A 26,545-nucleotide genomic window follows, 5' to 3' on the forward strand; every position below is an offset into this window, starting at 1 on the left:
TTAGCTTTGCTCTGCCTCCTCTGCAAGGTCGGTAGGGGATTACAGACGATGACTGAAGTCTGACGTGACTGGTGCACGTTGAGTTTGAAGCCTGTCTGCTCAAGGGCTCTTCATTTGCCCAGGACTGTAAAGGTCCAGTCTCCCTGTCCAGCAGGTCACCTCCCATCCCCACCTCTACAGAGAGGCCAGAGGTAAAGCAGTACAACACAGATACTTTATTGTTTACAAAACATGAAAACCTAGGCTCCAGGGTACTTGAGTGATGCTAGGGGGTGGGAAGGACAAGAGAAGTCAGTGAGCCCTGGCTACAGCCTGTTTGACTGGGCTCCACTTCTGGCAAATGGCTGCTCTTCTGCCGGCAGCCTGAGGCTGGGCCCTGCCCAAGAGTCCCACACCTGTGGGAAGCATGGGCAGAAGGAAGACGTGGCTAGTGGCCATCCCTGATCCGGGCGGGTGGTCGGAAGCCTGGGCCCACCCCTTCATGGGCCCCTCCCTGAAGGTCTGTCCTGGCCACCCGACATCCTTCAACTACTCTGCCTCCTGACACCAGCCCTGGGGGGAACGTCTGGAAGCAAGCAGGAAGGAGGCTCCAGCCTAAATTTCTTCCTCCTTTCACGGCCAAGTGGGAGGAGTAGCTGAGAGCCTTCCTTCAAGTGAAGAACGAGAGGCGCTGAATGCTCACCATCTAGGAGAGGGTACCCGTGAAGGGTTATGAACAAATCTGTCCACAAAACCAGAGCTGAGCTCAGAGCACGAGTTCATCCCCCAGCCCCATCTCTGTGCCAGGCAAGAGCCCAAGGATGGTGCTGAGAGCCCAGCAGTTGGGGCTTGGGTCCCAGGACTGCCTCTTCCCCGGGCCTCAGGGGCTGGCTGCCCTCTTCTGAAAGGAAGCAAGGACAGGGTCTGGGCAGGGTGGTGCCTATCTCCCAGGCTGCAGGTGGCTGTGGAGCTGCTCAGCCTGGGTCTTCAGGCACTGGGATTCCTCCTGAATGAAGTCAGTCAGGACTTTGCCCATCTCCACCTGAGGGGAAGGACTGGGGCTGGCGTGCAGCCTTGGGGAGCTGGGCCCAGGGGCCCTGGGAGAAGAGGGCACCGGTAGGAGGGGACAGCAGGAGGGGTGGGGCAGGACTCACAGCTGGCTTGTTCTCTGCCCGGAGCTGCTCGAGCGTGGGCAGGGCACTGAAGGGCTTCCCAATCAGCACGGTGATTTTCTGAGGGGAGTGCAGCCAGAGGCAGGTTACACAAACAGGGGGCGTGCCCACAATCCCAGCCCAACCACCCCGGGGAGCCAGAGGCCTGAGTCTTGCCCTTGACTTGTTGCATGCTCCCTCAGAGCCACTCTCTCTTTACAACAAGGTATTCGGGCTCCATGTGCCATTCCAGTCCTGGGGTCCATGCCCTTGATGTCCCCTTCTGTCCCTGCCCCAGGCCCAGCCCTTCCTGATTTCCTTTGCTCTCCTTCTATCGCCCTTGGTGCCAGTTAGGCCCTCTCTCTGCTCCACCCAGTCCCCCAGCTGTGGCCTCAAGCTCAGCTCCTCCTGAGTCCGGCCTCAGTAGTGCTGGGCAGGGAACATGGGGTAGATGGCAGACAGACAGACAGACACAAAGGTCAGCAGCCCCTACCCACCTGTCCAAAATGGGGGAAGTAGGGTGGGCTATTAGGAAGGACATGGTTCATTCCTGCAGCACAGTGGACAGAAGACTGAGAAGCATGAGGCAGGGCGTGGAGCAGTGCAGCCTGAGCCCAGGTGGAACCCCTAACCCAGACATCCTCTCCCTGCCACCCAGTGGAACTCCCTGCCAACACCATCTGGAGAAACCCCTCTCCCCGCCACCGTGCCCAGGCCACAGCCTTGGCCTGAGAGGGAGGCTCACCAACATGCCACAGCGGCAGAATGATGGGGTTGAGATGACACTCTGCAATCAGGCGTCCAATTCCTGCCCCACAGAGAGGCAGAAATGTTGGCATGAGCAGAGCTTAAGTGCCAGCCTACAGCCAGGCCACCCCTGCCCTTCCCCCACTTAAAACCAGCTCACTGGTCCGGTCCCTCTGCATGACAATCCCTCATCTCAGCACCAGTCTTCTTCTTGCTGCTACCAGCACACCCACATGCCCCCATCTGCCACAGTCCAACCCAGCCAGAGAAGGCCAGCAGCCCCTACCCCATTTGAAACGCAGGAACTCAGAACTCATGTTCACTTTCCCTGTTGAGAGGGGGAACACAGGAGAAGCTTGGGGGCTGCCGGGGGGAGGTGGAGGGGGGGACCAGTTCCACCCATATACTTGGTAGGGGTGGGGTGGGTTGTGACCCTGCCAGCCCCACTGACCTTCTGGGACGATGTGCACCCAGTCTCCATGGTTGAGCTTCTCCAAAATGAAATCCATTCCCTTTTGGTAGACACCATCTCCTGCCAGGAAAAGGCCTCTCCCCATCAGTCCCCATTCTCCTGAGCCCCTCCTTCCCCCTCCCTGGGAATGAAGGGCACATGAAGCAGCAGCTCAGGGACTTCCTCACCCCTCACTTCGCAATCCACATGGACACCCTCTAATGACTGTCTCCCCTGGGCCTGTTCAGCCCTGGCTGCATTATGGCCCTTGACATCCTTAGTTGACTAACATCCTCTAAACCTCTAAGTGCCTGTCACTTACAAGGCCGCATCATTGGAACTGTGACTGAAATCCTGAGCTGGCAGCTCCTCTACCACTCTAGGGCCCCACCTGCTGCCTGCTGGTCCCGCCAGTTTCATCCGCTGAGCCACTTCAGGTGCCGCACACCTGCAGTCCACTCCCTCACAGCTGCCCAGACCAACGCATCACCCTCCCTGCCTTCCATCCCTAGCCTGGCTCTTGAACCCTTCTCTTTCTCCTTGAGATGCACTGCCCCTTGAGTGGGCTTTCCATATGTAGCCCCTGGCACAGAGGGAGTTGCTGGAGCAAAGCGGTACATTATTTCCAACCTCACTTGGGCCCCAGATTCTGGAAAGCACCCTTTCTCGGGGTCTTACCTAGGCCTCTGCCTGAGCTCTGCCATCCCCCCATTGCTCGCCCCTTCCTCTCAGGGTTCCCCCTGAAAACTTGACTTCCCCTTAGTGAGGCCTCTTGGGAAAAGGAGAACACATGATGGGACAGACAGCGCCATTGAGAGTTGGGAAAAACTCAAACTTGCTACGCTGAAAAAAGTGGATTCATGCTGCCCCCCATGCCAGCACCACTCTCCTTGCAGATGTCCTGAGACCATGACAGTGGAGCCAGGTGGCCCTGTGATCAGCAGCCACAGAGATGCCTTATGTTGCATGCTTGCTTTCAACTTTGGGGTGATGTGGAGACAGTCTGTGATCACACACAGTAAGAATCTCATCAACCTTTATGTAGTGGACAGAGACAGAGACAGCGAAGGGGGGAGGTCAAAGGAGTAGGGTCAAGTAAATACCCTCACCTTATCAAGTAGGGAATGGAGAGCCATCGCAAAGAAGGATGGAGACAGACACTGGGACTATCTTGGCCCAGTACACTAAGAAATGGGTTTTTTTTAGCCCAACTTCAGTAACTTTATTTGAACGATTGATATTTTGAGCATTAGTGAGCCTATAGGACATCAAAACAGTAAGTTGTCTTAAGTTAAAGTCACAATTAACAAATGATCCTTAGTCACAAAATTATAAATGCAGTTTGGGGTGGGAATAAGCAGGAGGGGGTTTAATCCAAAGTACATCAATTAAATCTTTAAATCAATTTATTAATAGACTGTTCACTACTGTTTTCTTCTTTTTGAGCTCCCTTAAATTTTCAGGACAATCACTGAAAGGAAAGGAGCGACACAGCAGCAATTCTCCAGAGAAATCTGCTTTACTGGGGAAAGCTGCTGGGTTATATAGGAAGGGGCATGCGGTGATTGTGAGGTTAGTTCTACGGGGCTGGTGGCTATTGGCTAGGTGCTGGGAGTGGGAGTGGGGAGAGAGGTGATTAGTCTTTAGGTGGCGCTGTCTGGAACCGAGGACCCGGAAAAGAAGCCGGAAGTTTGCCATCTTACTGGTGGGGGCCCTTCATTCCCCCCTTTCTCCTCTATGGGGTTGTGGATGTTGCTTTCTTTCTGACTGCTTCCTGCTGAACGGTGGTGGAGAAGGAAGTTAGGGCTTGAGGACTGGGGGGAAAGGGTTGACAGGACTCTCCACAGTAAGGACGAGTAGATGTGGACTTCTTCAGGTTGGAAATCAATGAAGGTTCCTTGTAACCATAGGTCGAGGACTTGTTGATTCCAATGGTGCCAAGAGGATATGGGTGCCAGAAGCCAGGCGTCTGCGGCCATTGTTTCCAGGAACAGTTTCGAGCGGAGAGAGGGGTCTATCTCAGTGTGTGGTGAGGAGGTTATGTGAGGGTGAGGGATCTTCTGTGGCCAGAAGCTGATAGTTCCTGAGTAAAAGCTGGTTGAAAGTTTGATTAGAGATTTTTCCGACTTGGGATTTGATGAACTTTATTATACAGGGTAAGAAGAGATAGGCAAGAAGAATGATTATTATGGGGCCTGCAATGGGCCAAAGCCAGGTATGGAGGGGGTTTGTTAGTATTGAAGAGAATGGGTTGGAATTGGAAGCCGAGTGGAGGCTGGAGGCAAGGTCGGTGAGTTTGGTAATGTCAGTTTCCACAATGCCGGATTCATTGATGTAATAGCAGCACTCCTCTCGAAGGAAGACCAGGTGCCACCCTTTTTGGCTGTAAGCAGATCTAAGGCCTGCCGGTTTTGAAGGGCGATCTTAGCTAGTGAAGTGACCTGTGTTTGGAGAGAGGCTAGGGAATCGGCAGTGGATGTCAGGGCTGTCTCAAGTTTGGTGTTGAGATCTCTAATTGCCCATAGAGAGTGACCCAAGGCTCCTCCCGAAAACCCTGCCCCAATGGCTGAGGTGGTCAAAGAGATACCGACCATGATGGGAAGGAAAGCAGCCCTTTTTGTGCGTGAGGGCAAGGGAGGTTGGAGCTCAAGAAATTCTGCCATGCTATAAAGCGTAAGCTGTGGGATTAGGGTGACGAGAATGCAGGGTGTATCGGAGGTTGGAGGCAGTGAGTTGAAAAGACTGCCATTACACCAAAAGAAGTATCCCGGTTGAGTGAAAGTCTTAGAGCCAGAGGTACGGGTGTAGATAGAGGCAGTGAAGTGCGCTGGAGGGGGGTGGAGCTGGGCCTACACAGTGGTGGATGGTGAGATTATCTGCGTATTCTGGATCTCATAGGGGTATGTCTTCCAGGGGGTGGAGGGGTTGTCCTTCTGCATGGAAGGAGTAGTTGGAAATATTAAGGGGCATGGCAGACAGCAATGGGCACTGTAGTGATGCGCACAAGAAACAATTGGCGGTGTTGAGGGTGTATTTCAGAAAGATGGCGGTGTCTTGAATATGCTGTAACCAAGGGTAGGAGGAATAAGAAGATGAAGAAGTGCCATCAAGAGTTTGAATAATGACTTTTTCGGAATGTCCGATATCTGATGCAACTTGAGATCTGGGTGTGAGAGCGAACATACTCTAGAGAGATATGAAGGGTACCATGGGGGGTCAAGGACCCCCCATAGTAAACTGAGGCTGTGACCCCGGCAGCCCATCGAGAGTCCCAGGGATCTGGGATTGATAAGGAGAATGAGCCGTTGGGATATTTCATGAAACGGTTGGAGGAGTAATACTGTGGGTACCGGGAGTTACCCATGTAGTAAATGGCGCAAGACCAGTAGGGACATCCCCCATAGGTGTCTTGCCATCGCCTGCAATAGGCTTGTCTTTGGTCATAGAGGAAGCAGAGGTAGGGAGAATAAAGGCAGCTGCTAGTGAACACTTCAGTGGAGGGAGGAAAGTGGAGATATAAAGGCTCAGAGCAGCCTTTCAGAGGGCAGTCTTATGTTGCAATGAGGGCAGTAACTTTTGTTTGATGCTGTGTGTAAGTCTGTCTTACTTGAATCGCCATACAAAGGAGGCTGGGGTGGCGGGGAAGACAATAGGAATGAGGAGAAAAAGCAAGAGAGCGGTAAAGGAGGAAAAAGTCATGATTCAGGTATGGATGGCAAAGGGGGTGAACGGAAGATGCGGAGTTTCAAGGGATCAGAGGGATGAGGCGTGGTAGAGCAGACAGCGTCTTGGGCTGTATCCGAAGGACTCTGGATTGTGACTGATGTGTCTTGGGTGTCCAGAGAAGGTGGGTTCTGGGTATTTGGTTTCAGCCTGGAAATATGAATCCAAGGGGTGACAGAGTTATCAGGCAGTGAGAGCTTGGCGGCCGAGGGGGTGCAGAGAATAACTGGGTGTGGACCTTCCCATTTCAGGGTGCGAGAGGGCCGATCCTCTGGTGGCTTATAAAACACTAGTTGGCCGGGCTGTAAGACAGGAGGATTTTGGGAGGCGGATGGATCAGGAAGGAGCCAATCCTGATATTTCCACAATTCACTGCTAAGGAGAGAGAGTAGCGGAAGGGCCATATTGGGAGGAATTGACCCTTTGTGGGAAGGGAGCACCGGGGGTAGAATCGGGCGGCCGTACATGATCTCAAAGGGCGACAAGAAGGAAGGTTTCTTTGGGAGGGCCCGAATGCGGAGTAGAGCTAAGGGAAGTAAGCGAACCCAGTCAAGGTGTAGTTCTAGCGATAGTTTGGTCAGGATGTCCTTTAGAGTTCTATTGGTTCTTTCTACTTTTGCCGAAGCTTGTGGTCGATAAGGACAATGTAAATGCCAGGGGAGCCGAGAGTGACTTGGAGAGGTTCTGGATAATTTGGGCAGTGAACTCAGGGTCGTTAACTGATTGGAGAGAGGTGGGCATCCTGAACCTAGGAAAAATCTGGGTGAGGAGGATAGAGGCAACTGTGGACGCTCATTTGTTGGTGGGGAAAGCTTCGACCCATCCTGAAAATGTATCTACTATCACGAGTAGGTATCTGGTACGTCGTACAGGGGGCATGTTAGTGAAGTCTATTTGCCAATCTGCGGCAGGGACATTACCCCTTGCTTGATGAGCCGGGAAGTGTCGGGTTTTGAGGGGGGTATTAAAGTTAGTGCATTGGCAGATGGTGCACCTGCGGGTGATTTGGTTAAGGAGGGTTTTGTCTTCAGGAGAGAGAGAAAAAAAGGATTGTAAAAAATGGATCACGGATTGTGGGCTGGAATGGAACAGATCGTGTAAGAAGCGGAAGAGAGACTCTTTGTCCTGGGAACAGAGGCTGTCTTGTGATAAGGCTAAAACCGCAAGGGCAGACGGATTGTTGTCTAGTGTGTCTTCTGATAGGGCAACTGACCAGGCTGCCTTGTCGACTTTGTTGTTACCTCTTGCAATGGGGGAGTCATCTTTCTGATGTGATTTGCAGTGGACTATGCCTAGTCGGTGTGGGAGTTGTGAAGCCTCTAGAAGTTTAGTAATTAAGGCTGAATTAGTTACGGAATTTCCTTTTGTGGTGAGGAGGCCTCGTTCTTTCCATGCTGTCGCGTGGGACAAGATAATGTGGAATACGTACTTGGATTCAGTGTACAGTGTGAGAGACATGTCCCGGGCCAGAGTGCAAGCTCTGGTGGGTGCAATGAGTTCGGCCTGTTGATTGGTTGTACCATGGGGTGTAGGGCTCGTGCTTCAATGATGTCTTCAAGAGAGACTACTGTGTATCCTGCGTAGTGGGCGCCCTCATGTTTAAAGGAGGACCCATCAGTAAACCACACGAGGTCGGAGTGTGAGAGGGCTCCTTCGGAGATTGTGGAGTGGCACGGAAGGAAGTTGTGAAGGGCTTCCAGGCAATCATGCGAGGGAGTATAAGGAGAGTAGGGTAGAGGAAGAAGAGTGGCCGGATTCAGGGGCTGGCAGGGAAGGAAAGAAATGTCTGGATTTTTGAGGAAAGAGTACAGTAAGGTCAGGAGTTTGGAGGGAGGGAGCGTCTGTAAACTTTTGTAGGTTAAGAGATCTTTTAGGTGATGTGGGGACAGAATGGTAAGGGGTGCCCCGAATGTTAGTTTATGAACTTCTTTCTGCAAGAGCTGCCCAGCGGCTAATGCCCTTAGGCAGGGGTCCCATCCCCAAACTGTGGGGTCTGATTGCTTGGAGAGATAAGCTACTGGGGCAAAGGATGGGCCACAATATTGGCCTAGGACTCCTAGAGCTTGACTGGACCTCTCATGAATGTATAATGAGAAGGGCTTCGAAAAATCAGGAAGATGGAGAGCTGGGGCTTCCACAAGGGCTTGACTGAGCTTAATGAATGAGTGTCGGGCTGAAGAGGATAATGGTTCTTTAGGGGGACCCTTGCTGAGTTCACATAGGGATCTTGCCAACAGGGATAAGTTAGGGATCCACGCTCTAAAATACTCAGCCAGGCCTAGAAAGGAAAGGATTTCTGTCTTGGTTTTGGGAACGGGCAGGTCAGAGAAGAGCTGTTTTCTGTCTAAGGTAATAGACTTTCTTTGTTGAGACAGAAGGAATCCAAGGTAAGTGACAGAAGGGGAAGAGATTTGAGCTTTGAGGGGGGATACCCGGTAACCTCTGGATGCTAGAAGGTTAAGTAGAGAGGCCGTGTCAAGTTGAGACTGTTTCCAAGAGGGACTGCAGAGTAGAAGATCATCTACGTATTGTAATAAGGTGGACTTGGCGTGATCATGATGAAACTGTTTGAGGTCCTGAGCTAGGACTTGTCCAAAAATATGGGGACTATCTCGGAAGCCTTGTGGCAAAACTGTCTAAGTGAGTTGTTCAGAATGTCTTGTGTATGGGTCCATCCAGGTGAAGGCAAAGAAATCTTGGGAGGAGGGGTCCAGAGGGATAGAAAAAAATGCATCCTTGAGATCTAGGCCTGAGAAATGGGAGGCTGAGGCAGGGATGTGCGATAAAAGGGTATATGGATTTGGAACTAAGGGATGGATAGGGACAACGGCCATGTTGATGAGGCGAAGGTCTTGGACGAGGCGGAAAGATCCGTTGGCTTTTTTAACAGCTAATATGGGGGTATTAAACGGGGAGTGAGTGGGTCTGAGGTAATTTTTGTTTAAGAGATCTTGGATGATGGGTTGGAGGCCTATGAGGGCTGAAGTGGTTAGGGGGTATTGGGCCTGACAGATATACTGAGAGGGGTCATGTAATTTGATAGAGGCAGGAGGACATAGAGGTACGGAGGAGCTTGTAATGTCCCAAACTTTGGGATTTACAGGGTGTATGAGGGTGAAACTGGAGCTTTCATTGGGTAGAGGGGGATCATCAGCTATGAGGGCCATCAGAAAGGGAGTACTGGGGGCTGTGGGAGTGGATATAGTTATGGAAACGAGGAGAGAAAGGATGTCTCATCCTAGTAAAGGGACGGGACACTGGGGCATAACTAGGAAGGAGAGGGAGAAAGGTATGGGATTGTATTGGATTGTGCATAAAAGGGGGGGGAGTTTAATGGGAAAATCTGTTTACCTCCAACCCCGACTATAGGAGTAATGGTAGGCATGGTAGGGCCCCGGTTTTCTCGCAAGACTGAGAGGGTGGCTCCTGTATCTAGGAGGAAGAAGATGGGGCGACCGTCTACTATTAAAGTAACCCTGGGCTCCTGTTTGGTGGTGGAAATGGTCAGGCGAGAAGCCCCCGGGCCCCGTCATTCTTCTGCCAGCCCCACTACGGCGGGCTCAGGATGGGGATTGTTCATCCAGCCTCCCCTTCGGGTGGTTGGACAATCAGACCCCCAGTGGCCCATTTTGTGGCATCTGGGACATGGGTGGTAGGAGCTCTGGGGGAGGGTCACGCCCTTGACCAATGTCCCTCTTTTCCACACTTGAAACAAGCTCCTGGGGGGGGGGGTGCTTGTTTGTACAGGGGCGCCCAGGTTGTGGTTTTATCAGCTGGGCCAACATTTGGAAATTGGCCTGATCAGCCTTTTGTTTACGGCATTCTTTCTCCTCCCAGTTATGGAAGACTTTAAAGGCCACTTTTAGGATCTCAGTCTGTGGGATAGCGGGGCCCTGTTCTAACTTTTTGAGTTTAGCTTTAATGTCGGGGTAGCTTTGAGCTAGGAAGTATGTCATAAGGAGATGTCTTCCATAAGGCGTTTCTGGGTTCAGGCTGGTATACTGTAATAGGGCTTGAGTGAGTCTGTCTAAGAACTTGGAGGGGGTTTCATCTCTCTTTTGAATTATGTCTTGGAGCTTTTGAAAATTCACTACGAGCTGCCTTTTTTAGACCTGCTGTTAAGCAGGAGGCAAAAATATCTTGAGAGCGGAGACCGACGACGGTGTTATAATCCCAGTGTGGGTCTTGTTCGGGGACAGCAGTGGGGCTAGGGGGTAGGTGGGGTCAATCCTGTGGGTTTCGGTAACGTGCGTTTGGGCGAAGTCCCAAACTCGTCTACGCTCTTCAGGCATGAGAGTATTGGCCAGGAGCATGAAAATGTCATGATATGTGAGGCTGTAAGACTGAAGGGTCCATTGAAACTCCCTGATGTATGTCGTGGGATCAGTGGAAAAGGAACCTAAGCGTTTCTGTATTTGGGCTAGATCTCCTAGGGAGAAAGGGGCGTGAATGTGCACAATGCCTTCGGATCCTGCTACTTCCTGGAGGGGGGCAATAATTTTGGGAGGCCCTTGGGACTGAGTCTGAGGGGGACTGAAGGATTCTGACTCAGTCGGTGGGGGGGAGACAGGTGATGGGGACAAAGACGCAATAATTTTGGGAGGCCCTCGGGACTGAGTCTGAGGGGGCAAAGACGGAGGAGGCTCCTGGGACTTAGAGAGGGGCTGAAAGGCTCAGGCTCAATCTGCGGGAGGGGGGAAGGTGAGGGGGATGGAGGCGGAGGGGGTGAGGTGGGGGAGGAGATGGTGGTAGAGGGAGGAGAGGAGGGGGAAGGGAGAGGACCGGAGGCTTCTGAGGGGGTGGAGGAAGCCATGGCATTGCAGGGTGGAGGGGTTGTAGGAGGGGGAGGGGCCGAAGGGGGAAGCCAGTATGGTGGAGGCTCGTCGTCTGAGTCAAAGGTAATCAAAGAGGGACTGGGAGTGTGGGGAGGGGAGGGAGACGGCTTGCAGGCTAGGAGAACTTGGGGCGGGGAACAGGTGGTGCAGAGGCTGGGATTTTGAGCTAGGAGGCGAAAAGCTTCGATATAGGGAAAAGATCGATATAGTTAAAAAGATCATGAGTGATGTTAGCATCAAGAGTTCTCCCTGCGGGCCATTGGTTGTTCTTGTCTAGGGTGTATGTTGGCCAATCTTGGGAGCAGTATTTACAGAGAGGTTTTGGTTTTATATCAGGTGCGAGGGAGAGGGTAGCCAGATGCTTAAGCAGGCATTCAAGAGGTGAACTTTCAGGGAGGGATGAGGAGGCTCCCATGGCTAAAGGACAGAGAAGGAGACAAACGGGAAGACGAACGGAGATCCTCAGACTGGAGGCAGACTGCAAGGAGACCAAGGGCGTCCCCGATGATCCTTGGTGGTCTGCGGAAACTCGTATACGAGTCAGAATTTCTTAGGAAGTGTGGGTCGTCACCCAGACTTCACTGAGAAGGCAGAGTGCCGGAGTCACGAGGTACCTATTACTAGGAATTTTCGGGGATGGAACAGATTTCGGCAGGCAGAACAGAAGGAGGAAGGGGGAAAAGGGAGCGTTCTCATCCACAAAGGAGTCACCTCTTTTATGGCTGTTGGAGGGGGGGCCTGAGGGTCTGTCGCAGCTGTGAAGGCCTGAGGCGTGGTTTATGGCTGTTGGAGGGGGGCCTGAGGGTCTGCAGCAGCTGTGAAGGCCGGAGGCGGCAATTCATGGCTGTTGGAGGGGGCCCTGAGGGTCTGCAGCAGCTGTGAAGGCCTGAGGCAGCAATTTATGGCTGTTGGAGGGGGGGTGCCTGAGGGTACACCGCAGCCGTGAAGGCCTGAGGCGGGGAGAGTTCCCTCCTCGTCCCCGAATGTCAGTGCCTTGCTGGACGATCACGGTCAATGGCACTGCAATAGTTCGGGGAACAGTGGCCCACTCTGGGGGCCTTTAGTGTTCAACTAAAGGCCAGAGAGGAGTGGTGAGTGTGATGAGCCAGTGCCGGAAAAAGAGGACGAGGGTAAGCTGCTGCTGGTGTCGGGGAAAGACGGCTCCCAATTGGGGTGTCCCGTCTCCCGGGTTTTGGCACCAATGAATGGAAAGGAGCGACACACAGCAGCAATTCACCGGAGAAATCCGCTTTATTGGGGAAAGGTGCTGGGTTATATAGGAAGGGACATGGGGTGATTGTGGTGGTACTTCTACGGGGCTGGTGGCTATTGGCTAGGTGCTGGGAGTGGGAGTGGGGAGAGAGGTGATTGGTCTTTAGGTGGTGCTGTCCGGGAACCGAGGACCCGGAAGAGAAGCCGGAAGTTCGCCATCTTACTGGTGGGGGCCCTTCAATCACAGTTAGTAATGTACTGAAGTTCTTAGAGCTATACAATATAGTCTGGCTAAGTTACGTGTGGTTTCCATGAGGTTGTTTAAAAGGATGACTTTGTTGTAAAGCAGATTCAATTGCCTCTCCAGTTGACCCCCTGGAAGCTGTAATTTCCTCCATATCCATCACTAGTGTAGAAGCTTCCATAACCACCTTCACCAAATCCTCTGCTGCTGGTGTGAGCACCTCCACCACTGTGGCTGCTCGTTGCATGACTACTACTAAAGCCAGAACTGGTGGAACCACTATTTTGTCGATAGTCTCTGGCACCAAATCGTCCACGGAATCTACTTTTAGAACCTACACAACTGCTACCCTTATAGTGGTGTTCATGATCCATGTTTCCCAACAAGAAGGTCCAACAAATCCTTCGTGATATTTGTATTTCTTTCATTAAAGAATGAGACAGCAAGGCCAAGGTTTCCTACACGTCCTGTATGACCAATCTGATGTACGTATTCTTCAGTATCACTTGGCAAATTAAAGTTGATTACATGTTTCACATTTGAAATGTCTAGTCCTCTTGCTGCCACAACTGTAGCCACTAGAATTGGGCTTTTTCCTGAGTGGAACTGGTGAAGGGGCTCCTCTCTGTCCCTCTGTTACCGATCTCTGTGAATTCTGGTACAAGCATATCCTTCACGGTATAAGAAATCCTCGAGAGAATCGGCACCCATTTGGTCTCCACAAACACTGAAGTCAGTGAATTCTTCCCTGCTGCATTTAAGAGGTCAAGCAAAAATGACCATTTGTCTGACTATTCCACCCAAACTACTTTCTGCGTGATGTTTTCAGAGGTAGAGCCAACTCTGCCTACCGTCAGGAAGATATAATCACCCAAGAAATCACGAGCAAGAAACTGTATTCCCTTACGAAAGATAGCACTGAACATGAAGGTGTGGCAAATACCCTTTGGTGACATACTGCCTTGTTCAACTATATGACGTATCTGAGGTTCAAATCCCATATCCAGCATCCTATGAGCTTCTTCCAATACTATTTGCAGATGTCTAATCCAATTTTCCCTCTTTCCATCATATCCACTAGATGCCCTGGAGTGGCAACTAACAAGTGACACCTACATTCTAAATCTTGAATCTGCTGACCAATATCAGCACCACTATAAACCACACAAGGTCGAACTCTAGACCAGTGTGAAAATTCTCTGGCTTCCTCATAGAGCTGTACAGCCTATTTCTTATAGGAGCTAAAACCAAGGAAACTGGGTATTGTTTATGGCGTCCATACCTTCCATTTTCCTTCACAGCCTCCAAAGCCTCGCCTGGACCATCTCCATAAATCTGACTTAAGATGAGCAAGAGAAATGCTGTTTTTCCAGAGCCTATTAGGGCTGAAGCCATCAAGTCTCTTTTTTCTTTAATAATGAGAATGGCATGCTTTTGCACTGGAGTTGCACGAGTGTAACAAGTAAGCTCAATGTTCCCAATGATAATTTCTCCCATCTCAACATCACTGAAACTTTCAGTATGTGGAGTGAAGTGTTCTGGGACACTAAGCCGAGCAGCTGGGAATCCCAGGGAACTCCAGGCGCCCTAAACCCCTGGGTGGCAGCACAGCTCAGAGGCCCCTCACAGTGATAAACAGACTCCTGCCTTTTTCCCCTCTGTCGAGTCTCCACCATATGGAGCAGCAGAGTAAGGCCAGCCACGCCCAGAGCAACCACGGAGCTTAACTCCACAGCGGCTGGGCAAGAATCAGAGGCCCTGTCTGCACACAGCTGCCCAGCACAAGCCACTAGAGGTCGCTGTTCTCCTTTCTCCCAGGAGAGGAAGGCCACAAACCAGGAAGAAGAAGGGACGTTCTCCCAGCCGACACACGCGCCAGCTCTGCACAACTACCTCTATTGCCGTGAAAAGGCAGAAGAATTTGATGCAGACCAAAATCACAGAGTCAACCCCTGAGGAGATAGACCTAACCAATCTTCCTGAAAAAGAATTCAAAATAAAGGTCATTACCATGCTGACAAAACTGCAGAGAACTATGCAAGAGCTAAGGGATGATGTCCCGAAGGAGATTTCAGATATGAAACAATCTCTGGAAGGATTTATAAGCAGAATGGATAAGATGCAAGAGGCCATTGATGGAATAGAAACCAGAGAACAGGAACGCATAGAAGCTGACGCAGAGAGAGATAAAAGGATCTCCAGAAGGCGGAGACAACACGGTGGCGTGAGTAGGCCAGTGGGAAACTCCTCCCAAAAACATATATTTTTGAAAATACAACGAATACAAGTAGTCGTAATAGAGAGACCAGAAGATACAGGACAACAGCCAGACTACATCCACTTGTGCGAGAGCCCAGCGCTTGGTGAAAGGGGTAAGATACAAGCCGTGGCCCGGCGGGACCCGAGCACACCTCCCCCCAGCTCCTGGCAGGAGGAAGAGGGAGCCCAGGACGGCTAAACACCCAGCCCCAGCCACCCGCACCAGAGCACAGACACAGTGCATGCGTGGAAGGCTGGAGACTAAGGAAACGGCAGCAAGACCTCTGAGCGGGTTGTGAAGCTGATGCCCCTGTGACAAAGAAAAGCGAGTGCTTTTTGAAAGTCTTAAAGGGACAGGGATATAACAGCTGGGCAGAAAGAACAAAGGTCACAGTCCAGTGGCTGGAAATTACAGGGAAAATGGCGCACTAACCCCATGGGCAACAGCTCTAAGACCCCTCACGGAGGTAAAGAGCTAAACAACCCCCCCCCCCCCGTCCATTTCCCCACCGGGCGCTGCTGAAGCAGAGAAGCATCCTAAGGCAGGCCCCGTCCCCTGAGAAAGGGAATTTTCTCCATATCAGCCGGGCAACACACAAAGACCCAGTCTACACGCAATTACCCAACACAAGCCACTAGGGGTCGCAGTTGTCCCAGTAAAGAAAGGCCAGTAGCAAGTGAAAAGTTTGGCCCTCCCAGCTGACAGTGAATAGAACCTGTCAACATGAAAAGGCAAAAAAGTATGATCTAGACAAGACTAGCCCAGACAGCTTCGGCATCTGCTACATCCTCCCCTGAGAAGGAACCTGGGGAGATAGATTTAGCCAGTCTTCCTGAAAAAGAATTCAAAACAAAAGTCATAACCATGCTGATGGATTTGCAGAGAAATATGCAAGAACTAAGGAAGGAGAATACAGAAATAAGACAAGCTCTGGAAGGACTTCAAAACAGAATGGACGAGATGCAAGAGATCATTAATAGACTAGAAAACAGAAAACAGGAACGCAGAGAAGCTGATACAGAGAGAGATAAAAGGATCTCCAGGAATGAAAGAATTCTAAGAGAGCTGAGTGACCAATCAAAAAGGAACAATACACGCATTATAGGGGTACCAGAAGAAAATAGAAAAAGGGATAGAAAATGTCTTTGAAGAAATAAATGCCGAAAACTTCCCCAAATAGGGGATGAAATGGCCTCTCAGACAACAGAGGTACACAGAACTCCCATGACAAGGGATCCAAGGAGGGCAACACCAAGACACATAATAATTAAAATGGCAAAGATCAAAGATAAGGACAAAGTATTAAAGGCAGCCAGAGAGAAAAAAAACGTTACCTACAAAGGAAAACCCATCAGGCTATCATCAGACTTCTCAACAGAAACCCTACAGGCCAGAAGAGAATGGCGTGATATATTTAATGCAATGAAACAGAAGGGCCTCGAAGCAAGACTACTGTATCCAGCACGAATATCATTGAAATATGAAGGAGGGATTAAACAATTCCCAGACAAGCAAAAGTTGAGGGAAATTACCTCCCACAAACCACCTCTACAGGACATCCTACAGGGACTGCTCTAGATGGGAGCACTCCTAAAAAGAGCACAGAACAGAACACCCAACATATGAAGAAGGGAGAAGGAGGAATAAGAAGGGAGAGAAATAAAGAATCATCAGACAGTGTTTATAATAGCTCAATAAGTGAGTTTAATTAGACAGTAAGATAGTAAAGAATCTAACCCTGAACCTTTGGTAACCACAAACTTAAAGCCTGCAATGGGAATAAGTTCATACCTCTCAATAATCACCCTAAATGAAAATGGATTGAATGCACGAATCAAAAGACACAGAGTAATAGAATGGATATAAAAGCAAGATCCATCCATATGCTGCTTACAAGAGACTCACCTCAAACCCAAAGACATGCACAGACTTAAAGTCAAGGGATGGAAAAAGATATTTCATGCAAACAACAGAGAGAAGAAAGCAGGTGTTGCAATTCTGGTATCAGACAAAACAGACTTCAAAATAAAGAAAGTAAAAAAAAACAAAGAAGGACATTACATAATGATAAAGGGCTCAGTCCAACAAGAGGATATAACCATTGTAAATATATATGCACCCAATACAGGAGCACCAACATACGTGAAACGAATACTAACAGAACTAAAGGAGGAAATAGAATGCAACGCATTCATTCTAGGAGACTTCAACACACCACTCACTCCAAAGGAGAGATTCACCAGACAGAAGGAGGGACATAATAAAGATCAGAGAAGAAATAAATAAAATTGAGAAGAATAAAACAATAGTAAAAATCAATGAAACCAAGAGCTGGTTCTTTGAGAAAATAAACAAAATAGACAAGCCTCTATCCAGACTTACTAAGAGGAAAAGAGAGTCAACACAAATCAACAGCATCAGAAAGAAGAAAGGAAAAATCACGACGCACCCCACAGAAATACAAAGAATTATTAGTGAATAGTATGAAAACCTATAGGAGAAACCTAGGAGAAATGGACAACTTCCTAGAAAAACACAACCTTCCAATACTGACCCAGAAAGAAACAGAAAATCTAAACAGTCCAATTACCAGGAACGAAATTGAAGCGGTAATCAAAAAACTACCAAGGAACAAAGCTCCCGGGCTAGATGGATTCACCTCAGAATTTTATCCGACATACAGGGAAGACATAATACCCATTCTCCTTAAAGTTTTCCAAAAAATAGAAGAGGAGGGAATACTCCCAAACTCATTCTATGAAGCCAACATCACCCTAATACCAAAACCAGGCAAAGACCCCACCAAAAAAGAAAACTACAGACCAATATCCCTGATGAACGTAGATTCAAAAATACTCAACAAAATATTAGCAAACCGAATTCAAAAATACATCAAAAGGATCATAAACCATGACCAAGTGGGATTCATCCCAGGGATGCAAGGATGGTACAACATTCGAAAGTCCATCAACATCATCCACCACATCAACAAAAAGAAAGACAAAAACCACATGGTCATCTCCATAGATGCTGAAAAAGCATTTGACAAAATTCAACATCCATTCATGATAAAAACTCTCAGCAAAATGGGAATAGAGGGCACGTACCTCAACATAATAAAGGCCATATATGATAAACCCACAGCCAACATTATATTGAACAGAGAGAAGCTGAAAGCTTTTCCTCTGAGATCGGGTACTAGACAGGGATGCCCACTCTCCCCACTGTTATTTAACATAGTACTGAAGGTCCTAGCCACGGCAATTAGACAAAACAAAGAAATACAAGGAATCCAGATTGGTAAAGAAGAAGTTAAACTGTCACTATTTGCAGATGACATGATACTATACATAAAGAACCCTAAGGACTCCACCCCAAAACTACTAGAACTGATATCGGAATACAGCAAAGTTGCAGGATACAAAATGAACACACAGAAATCTGTGGCTTTCCTATACACTAACAATGAGCCAACAGAAAGAGAAATCAGGAAAACAACTCCATTGACAATTGCATAAAAAAAATAAAATACCTAGGAATAAACCTAACCAAAGAAGTGAAAGACTTATACTCTAAAAACTACAAGTCACTCTTAAGAGAAATAAAAGGGGACACTAACAGATGGAAACTCATCCCATGCTCGTGGCTAGGAAGAATTAATATCATCAAAATGGCCATCCTGCCTAAAGCAATATACAGATTTGATGCAATCCCTATGAAACTACCAGCAACATTCTTCAATGAACTGGAACAAATAATTCAAAAATTTATATGGAAACACCAAAGACCCCGAATAGCCAAAGCAATCCTGAGAAAGAAGAATAAAGTAGGGAGGATCTCACTCCCCAACTTCAAGCTCTACTATAAAGCTATAATAATCAAGACAATTTGGTACTGGCACAAGAACAGAGCCACAGACCAATGAAACAGACTACAGACTCCAGACATTAACCCAGACATATATGGTCAATTAATATTTGATAAAGGAGCCATGGACATACAATGGCGAAATGACAGTCTCTTCAACAGATGGTGCTGACAAAACTGGACAGCTACATGTAGGAGAATGAAACTGGACCATTGCCTAACCTTATATACAAAAGTAAACTGAAAATGGATCAAAGACCTGAATGTAAGTCATGAAACATTAAACTCTTGGAAAAAAACATAGGCAAAAACCTCTTAGACATAAACATGAGTGACCTCTTCTTGAACGTATCTCTCCGGGCAAGGAAAACAACAGCAAAAATGAACAAGTGGGACTATATTAAGCTGAAAAGCTTCTGTACAGCAAAAGACACCATCAATAGAACAGAAAGGAACCCTACAGTATGGGAGAATATATGTGAAAATGACAGATCCGATAAAGGCTTGACGTCCAGAATATATAAAGAACTCACATGCCTCAACAAACAAAAAACGAATAACCCAATTAAAAAATGGACAGAGGAACTGAACAGACAGTTCTCTAAAAAAGAAATACAGATGGCCAACAGACACATGAAAAGATGCTCCACATCACTAATTATCAGAGAAATGCAAATTAAAACTACAATGAGGTATCAGCTCACACCAGTAAGGATGGCTGGTATCCAAAAGACAAACAACAAGAAATGTTGGCCAGGCTGTGGTGAAAGGGGAACCCTCCTACACTGCTGGTGGGAATGTAAATTAGTTCAACCATTGTGGAAAGCAGTATGTAGGTACATCAAAATGCTCAAAACACACTTACCATTTGACCCAGGAATTCCACTCCTAGGAATTTACCCTAAGAATGCAGCAATCAAGTTTGAGAAAGACAGATGCACCCCTATGTTTATCACAGCACTATTTACAATAGCCTAGAATTGGAAGCAACCTAAATGTCCATCGATAGATGAATGGATAAAGAAGATGTGGTACATATACACAATGGAATACTACTCAGTCATAAGAAAAGGGCAAATTCTACCATTTGCAGCAACATGGAAGGAGCTGGAGGGTATTATACTCAGCGAAATAAGCCAAGTGGAGAAGAAATATCAAATGATTTCACTCATCTGTGGACTATAAGAACAAAGGAAAAACTGAAGGAACAAAACAGCAGCAGAATCACAGAAATCAAGAAAGGATTAACAGGTACCAAAGGGAAAGGGACTGGGGAGGATGGGTGGGCAGTGAGGGACAAGGGGGGGGAGAAGAAGGGGGGTATTAAGATTAGCATGCATGGGGGTGGTGGGAGAAAGGGGAGGGCTGTACAACAGAGAAGTAGTGACTCTACAACATTTTGCTATGCTGATGGACAGTGACTGTAAAGGGGTTCATAGGGGGGACCTGGTATAGGGGAGAGCCTAGTAAACATAATATTCATCATGTAAGTGTAGAGTAATGATAACAAAACAAAAAAAAATCAGTTCCTGTGTGGTGACCTCCATTGAGTTCTACACAATGTTATAAAGGGCATATAAAAGGGTAGGCAAAGGATTTGTTTGTGATTATACAGAGGATCAAAGCCTAATTTGGCTACCCCGAAAATGAACTAAGATGTGATAGGAAAAGAACTTCCAACATCAGCACTCTCTGGAAGACTCATGCAAGAAGATGGTCATCAAAAAACCCCAACAAAGATCCATGCGCTGCTACAGGTGTAGATGCACTCATCCCACCGGTTCCTGGACTTGCCATGGGAATGAAGAAGGAGATATCTAAGCTGGCCTGTGCATACAGTAAAACAACAAATTTGACTGGATCTACACTGTTGGAACTCAACCAAGAATTAGGAGAAGTGCAAATTGTAGCGCTCCAAAATCTTACAGACTATTTACTGTTAAAAGAACACATGGGATGTGAAGAGTCCCCATGAATGGGTTGTTTTAAATTGTCTGATTTCTCTCAGATTGTTCAAGTTCAGTTGGACAATATCCACCATATCATAGATAAGTTTTCACAAATGCCTAAGGTGCCTAACTGGTTTTCTTGGTTTCACTGGAGATGGCTGGTAATTATAGGTATGCTTTGGTTATGTAACTGTATTCCTATTATGTTAATGTGTGTGCACAATTTAATTAGTAGTTTAAAACCTATACATGCTGAAGTTACTCTACAAGAAGATATGTCAAAGAAATAATCAATCTTCCCATGTTTTCTTCCATCTGCTACTTCTATAGCTTTTCTTCTTCCTTCCTAATTACAACCCCTAAATAGAATTCGTGCCTTATATGGAATTTACCGTGTATCACAATTCTTCCAAGTAAACATACCTCAAGACAAATGCTGGGCATAGAAGCCACAGGGCATAAATATGCATAGAAGTAAAAAGCTAACCCTTTCAAACAATAAGGCTTCTCTGTCACTTACCAACTTTACATTTCCCTGTATGGCCCCAGACGATGACTGGTTAGCCAGAGACAGGTAAGATTCCTCAAGGGAGGAACAACCTAAGACAGGCACAGTCGCAGGGGGGGCCATCAGGTGAGAAATTGGGGATCAACAGAGGTGAGGCTTAGAACCTCCCTCCCGTTCTGAGAGAAATCTGCATCTGTGGATGTCTTATTGCCCTTGTCTAGCTTGGATTAACACATAGTCTACAGGCACACATCTGATCATCTACATTTGCTCTCTTACAACACTAAACTGTTTTCTACCTTTATCTTGCATCTACTTACCACTTCAGCATTTTATTAAAAATAATAATAAAGAGAGAAATGTGGTATCCACATATAAATCAAGTATAAAAATCAAATATTCATATTTGAACTGTTTATAGTTCATAATGCATGATCAAAACCGAAAGTTTCTGTGATGACTGCCCTTGTACTATTCACCATGTAACTTATTCACTATGTAAGAATTTGTTCTCCATGTAAGAACTTGTTCGTTATGCTTCAGAAGATTGGAGACTGATGAAAATTAGGCCTGGGGTGGATTAATGATCATACATTGAACATTGAGTCCCCTATACAGAATTTTATTGTTGTTAACAACCATTTGATCAATAAATAGGAGAGATGCCCTCACAAAAAATAAAAGTACACACTTCCCATTGTAAAATAAATAAGTAACTGGGATGTAATGTATAGCATAAGTAATATAGTCAAAATATTGTAACAACTTGGTATGGTCATAGCTAGTACCTAGAATTATCATGTGTATAAATGTTGAATCACTGTGTTGTACACCTGAAACTAATGTAATACTGTGTGTCAACTACCCTTCAATTAAAAATAATTATCTAAAAAAAAAAAGGATCTCCACAAATGAAACAATATTAAGAGAACTGTGTGACCAATTCAAAAGGAACAATATCTGCATTATAGGGGTACCAGAAGAAGAGAGAAAAAGGGATAGAAAATGTCTTTGAAGAAATAATGGCTTAAAACTTTCCCAAACTGGGGTAGGAAATAATCAGTCAGACCATGGAAGTACACAGAACTCCCAACAGAAAGGATCCAAAGAGGACAACACCAAGACACAGTAATTAAAATGGCAAAGATCAAGGACAGAGTATTAAAGGGAGTGAGAGAGAAAAAAGGTCACCTACAAAGGAAAACCCATCAGGCTATCATCAGACTTCTCAACAGTAACCTTATGGGCCAGAAGAGAATGGCATGATATATTTAATGCAATGAAAGAGAAGGGCCTTGAACCAAGAATAGTGTATCCAGAACGACTATCATTTAAATATGAAGGAGGGATTAAATAATTCCCAGACAAGCAAAAGTTGAGGGAATTTGCCTCCCACAAAGCACCTCTACAGGGGATTTTAGAGGGACTGCTCTAGATGGGAGCACTCCTAAGGCTAAATAGATGTCACCAGAGAAAATAAAATCACAGCAAAGAAAGCAGACCAACCAAATACGATTAGCATGTATAATGTAGGGGGGTGCATGGGGAGGGCTGTGCAACACAGAGAAGACTAGTGATTCTAGAACACCTTACTACACGGATGGACAGTGACTGTAATGGGATTTGTGGGGGGGACTTGGTGAAGGGGGGACCCTAATAAACATAATGTTCTTTATTAATTGTAGATTAATGATAACAAAATAAAAAGCTAGTATGCTTTTGGAGCAACACTTCATAATGTTTACCTTTTGCAAATGCTATCTCTACTCACTTGTATAGCTTGTGCAAGATCACGCTGACACTTCATGCCCTCTCACAAGGCCTATCTGTGTTTCAGGGAAAAGGACTTTTTCAGAACACAGAAGCAAAGACACTTCACCTGCTTTAACACCTGTTGTTAGACCTTTGCTGCACACAAAACGTGTTTGATAAATAGCCTGTCCCTGCCTACTTTCTTTGATTAAAGGAGGTTAAGATTAATATTTTGCTTTCTTTTTTTAATTGTGCAATAGAACTTAGATACAGGTCAAGGAAGGGAACAGAACGGCAAGTGGACATGGAAGGCCTCTGTCTGCGGCTGCAGAAGGGAGGAGCTGAGATGTGGGGATGGGGGCCCAGGAGCAGGGAGTGATAACCAGTGCCATGGTCACTCGCCTCAACATTGTGGCCTCTGCTTACGTTTCAGAGAAGTTAAGTAGCTGCCCAAAGCAGCACAAAGAGAGCATTCCGGAAAGGCAGCTGTGTCCAGGGAGCAGGTCTGCGGATCTGGAGGGGCAGGCACTGCAGCTTCTCATTAAAAGTGCTCCTTTATTCTTCACTGACTTTACTGGATGTTACTGTTTTACTTTGACCAGCCAGAAGGAAGAAATAAGAAACTCTCCCTTGACTTCTAACACACTTTGGTTACTTCTCTGCCTTCTCCACTCCTGCTTATCCACCCCCTGCAGCTCCTGCCACTGTCACTCCACAGAAATGGCTTCTGTGGGGTCACTGGAGGCTCCCACGGTGCCAAGGGGCCCTACTTCGCTTCCTCTCTGGCCATTGCTTCCTGCTGCCCTGTACTCTGAGGTACCATCCTGAGCCCCTGCTCTCTCTCTGTTCTCTGCAATCTTGCCTCTATGTTTGTGATTTCATTTTTGATTGAGTCCCCAGTATCTTTATTCCTGAACATTCTTTTGAGTTGTGGAACAGCACATCCCACTGCCTCTCGGCTGCTCCCTTTCTTGGGTGAGAGGCTCCTCAGATGAAGCACGTGCAACTTGGGACTCCCCTTCCTTTCCAACCCCCACGCTGATTTCCCCTCATCCCATCCTCCCCGTGACTCGTACTACCAGATATCTCCTGGAATCACCTTTGAGTTCTCTTTTCCTTGCCCCATCTCCCACACCCAGTCGACCAAGTGTCCTGCCAACTCTACCTCCAGAGCACATCCCAAAGTTGTCCCCTTCGCCGGCTCTCAGCAGTGATCAGCAAAGGCTCAGCTACTCAGCGTCTGGTGCCAGAATTACTGCAGGAACCCCTAACCAGATTCCCTACCCCCTCCTGGCCCAGCTCCAGTCCACCAGCCTTGCTGCAGCCGTGGTGCTCTCTGGGCCACTGATGAAAGCACATCACTACCGCAGTGAGAGAACGGACAGAGTCCCAGCTGCTCAACACAATTATTCCAGAACCTTTATACTCAACAGCCAACCTACATTTTCTACCTTTGCCATTTACCTCTGCAGCTTCTGGCATGTGCCTCCTTTGTCTAGAACACCTTTCCTTCCATACTATGCCTGGGAAAATTCTACTACCCCCGAGCAAAGAGCAACGTGTATGTGGACCCTGGCTTTGCCATCTCTTCCCCCTTGACCTTCGAGCAATGGCTTAATCTCTCCAAGCCCTTTTATATGGAGACTGGGGGGTCAAAATGGCCCCTACCCCCCCATCAACACACAATCCTATTTATTCGCCCAAACCCTGCAGACTCCGGTATATACCACCACCCTCACAGAGCAGTGACCCCACACTGCCATCATTTAGTCTGTCAGCAGTGCCCCCCAGAGAAGGGGCTGTAGATAATGCCTCCTTGACTGCTGTAGGTCTGCACAAGCCTCAGGCGGTCGTGGAGAACTGAGTGCTCTCCGAGAAGCCATTGCTCCTCCAGCAGCCACTGCCACCTCTGCTGCCACACAATGTAGCTGGGCCGTATGCTACTGCGGCTCCCCTTGTCCCCAGCTTGCCTGTCCCAGCTGGGTCCCTCCACTGCCAGTACTGCCAAGCCAGAGGCATTGGGCCCAGCCTCCTGCCCCAAGGGAGGGCAAAGAAGCCCCCAGAAACACCTTCCTACACCCACTGGCCCGGCAGCCCTTCCCAGGGAGCTGCTCACCTCGGCACACGGGCACACACTTGCCCAAGCTGAAGAAGTGTGAATGTAGCTCCTTGGTGAAGCAGACGTCTGCAGCTGCAGGGGTCCTGGAGTGGGGACAGGCACAGTCACCCCTGCCTCCCTTGTACCCTGCCTCCCCCCTCCCCCCCCCCCGAGCATGATGCCTGCCATCATCAGCAATGGAGAACGGAGGCACAGGAGGGCCTGCGGGCCCCACCCAATGCCCTGCCTGGACTGCTGGACGCCACCTCCTGGCAAAGAAGGAGGAGGGCAAATCTGGGCAGAGACGGGTGAAGCCTGCCAGGCCCAGTGCGAGGGGCCCATTGCTCCTCACCAACGCATCAACTTCAGGTTCCAGATGCGGCGGAGTTTCAGGATCCCTAGAGAAGGAGAGGAAAGTTTCATGTGTCAATTGACCTTGTCCCTAGGGAACACCTTTTCCTGCCACCCCGTTTCAGGGAATGAGGGAGGTCTTTTACTTGTATTAACAGTTATTGTTAAATATGAAGTAGGTCATCATAATTAGTGAAGGCTGCTTTTATATTCAAATGGAATATTTGCTTTTAGAACATTAATGACTTTCTATGCAAACTTATAACCATAAGAGAAGGTTGAAATGCATAACAAGGAAAAAGCCAGAGGAGGGCTAAAGGTTTGTGAATTGACAATGATCTGTGACGTTTGCACATTAGCAAATTGTCCTCGGTGACACTTTGTGCAGATACATATACTTACTCAGGAGGCGATGGGAATCCTGTACGTTCCCTTTCTTTTCTTTTTCTTTTTGGTGGGGGTGGGGTGGGAAGGTGTTCTTTTTACTAATCACCTTGTTCAAATGCATGTTAATGTGTCACTCTTCTTAAACTACTTGAGATGGTATAAGTAAACTAGCAAAAGAGTTTTGAAATAAATATTCTATAAAGGATTTCAGAATTATGTATATACAAAATTTTAGTTTCCAAGTAGAGAACAAGTGTTGCTCTAATGCTCCTTGAGAACCATTTATTAATTGGTGTGAAGATTTGATGAAGTACCAAAGAAGAATTCTTCCAAAGGTTATTACCAAATGCCAGCACTCAGAGAATGAACTGTTTAGTATTGTCTTTGACGCCTCCGAGTCCTGTATCCTTCCCATCCAGTTATGACCAGGCCCTGCAATGTTTACCTCTGCACCTGTACTTGAGCAGCTTTCTTTGAATTCCCGCTGCTGCTGACCCAGTTCAGGACCTCATCATTCTCTGCTTGTACTATTAAAACTCTTATCTGATTGCTCTCTTCTCCAATCCACCCTTCACAGTTCTGCAATGTGATCTTCCAGAATGTATGCCTTCCCTCCTGAAAACCTGTCATTAGCTTCCCATTTTCAATTCTCAGGTATTCAGCGTGTGCCCCATAACAAGACTCCCTTTGTGCTCTCAATGCCTACATCCTTTCTTCCCTCCCAGGCCTCCAGATGAGTTGCTTTATCTGAACTAACCTACCATTACTTCCTTGCTTTGCTTATGCTCTGCCCCTAGAATACTTCCAAGTTCCTCTTTTCTTTATCTGTTGAAATCGTATTCTTTAGCCAACTAAATTGGAATCCGTCTTACTTACCACTTCATAGTCACAGCCATTTGTTTCCTTAATTGTCATAAAGTTTTCGTGTCATTTTTACTTGAGTGTTTTCTGTTCTCACTGGAACAAGGAGGAGGCCATGTATTCATTTTCAGATTCCTCCATAGCATTTGACAGAGTCCTTTTTGTATAGG

At 47.5% G+C, this 26,545-nt stretch overlaps 1 protein-coding gene, 1 long non-coding RNA gene and 1 pseudogene across 3 annotated transcripts in view; 1 reads left to right on the top strand and 2 right to left on the bottom strand.

The window, feature by feature from the left end:
* LOC140847405 (uncharacterized) overlaps window positions 1-26,545 on the top strand; it is a 39,112-nt gene that overhangs the window by 7,459 nt on the left and 5,108 nt on the right. The window lies entirely within an intron of this gene.
* Window positions 193-25,199, bottom strand: LOC108401461 (tafazzin-like). The gene is made up of 8 exons (XM_037025087.2): window positions 25,129-25,199; window positions 24,795-24,880; window positions 2,329-2,409; window positions 2,164-2,205; window positions 1,876-1,938; window positions 1,628-1,680; window positions 1,134-1,211; window positions 193-1,021 (listed from the first exon to the last, which is right to left on the bottom strand). The coding sequence occupies exons 1-8, from the start codon at window positions 25,197-25,199 to the stop codon at window positions 920-922; spliced, it is 576 nt and encodes a 191-aa protein (XP_036880982.2). The 3' UTR covers window positions 193-919.
* Window positions 11,776-15,346, bottom strand: LOC140847456 (ATP-dependent RNA helicase DDX3X pseudogene; annotated as a pseudogene).

Source organism: Manis javanica, chromosome X, assembly GCF_040802235.1.
Source record: "Manis javanica isolate MJ-LG chromosome X, MJ_LKY, whole genome shotgun sequence".
Lineage (NCBI taxonomy): Eukaryota > Metazoa > Chordata > Mammalia > Pholidota > Manidae > Manis > Manis javanica.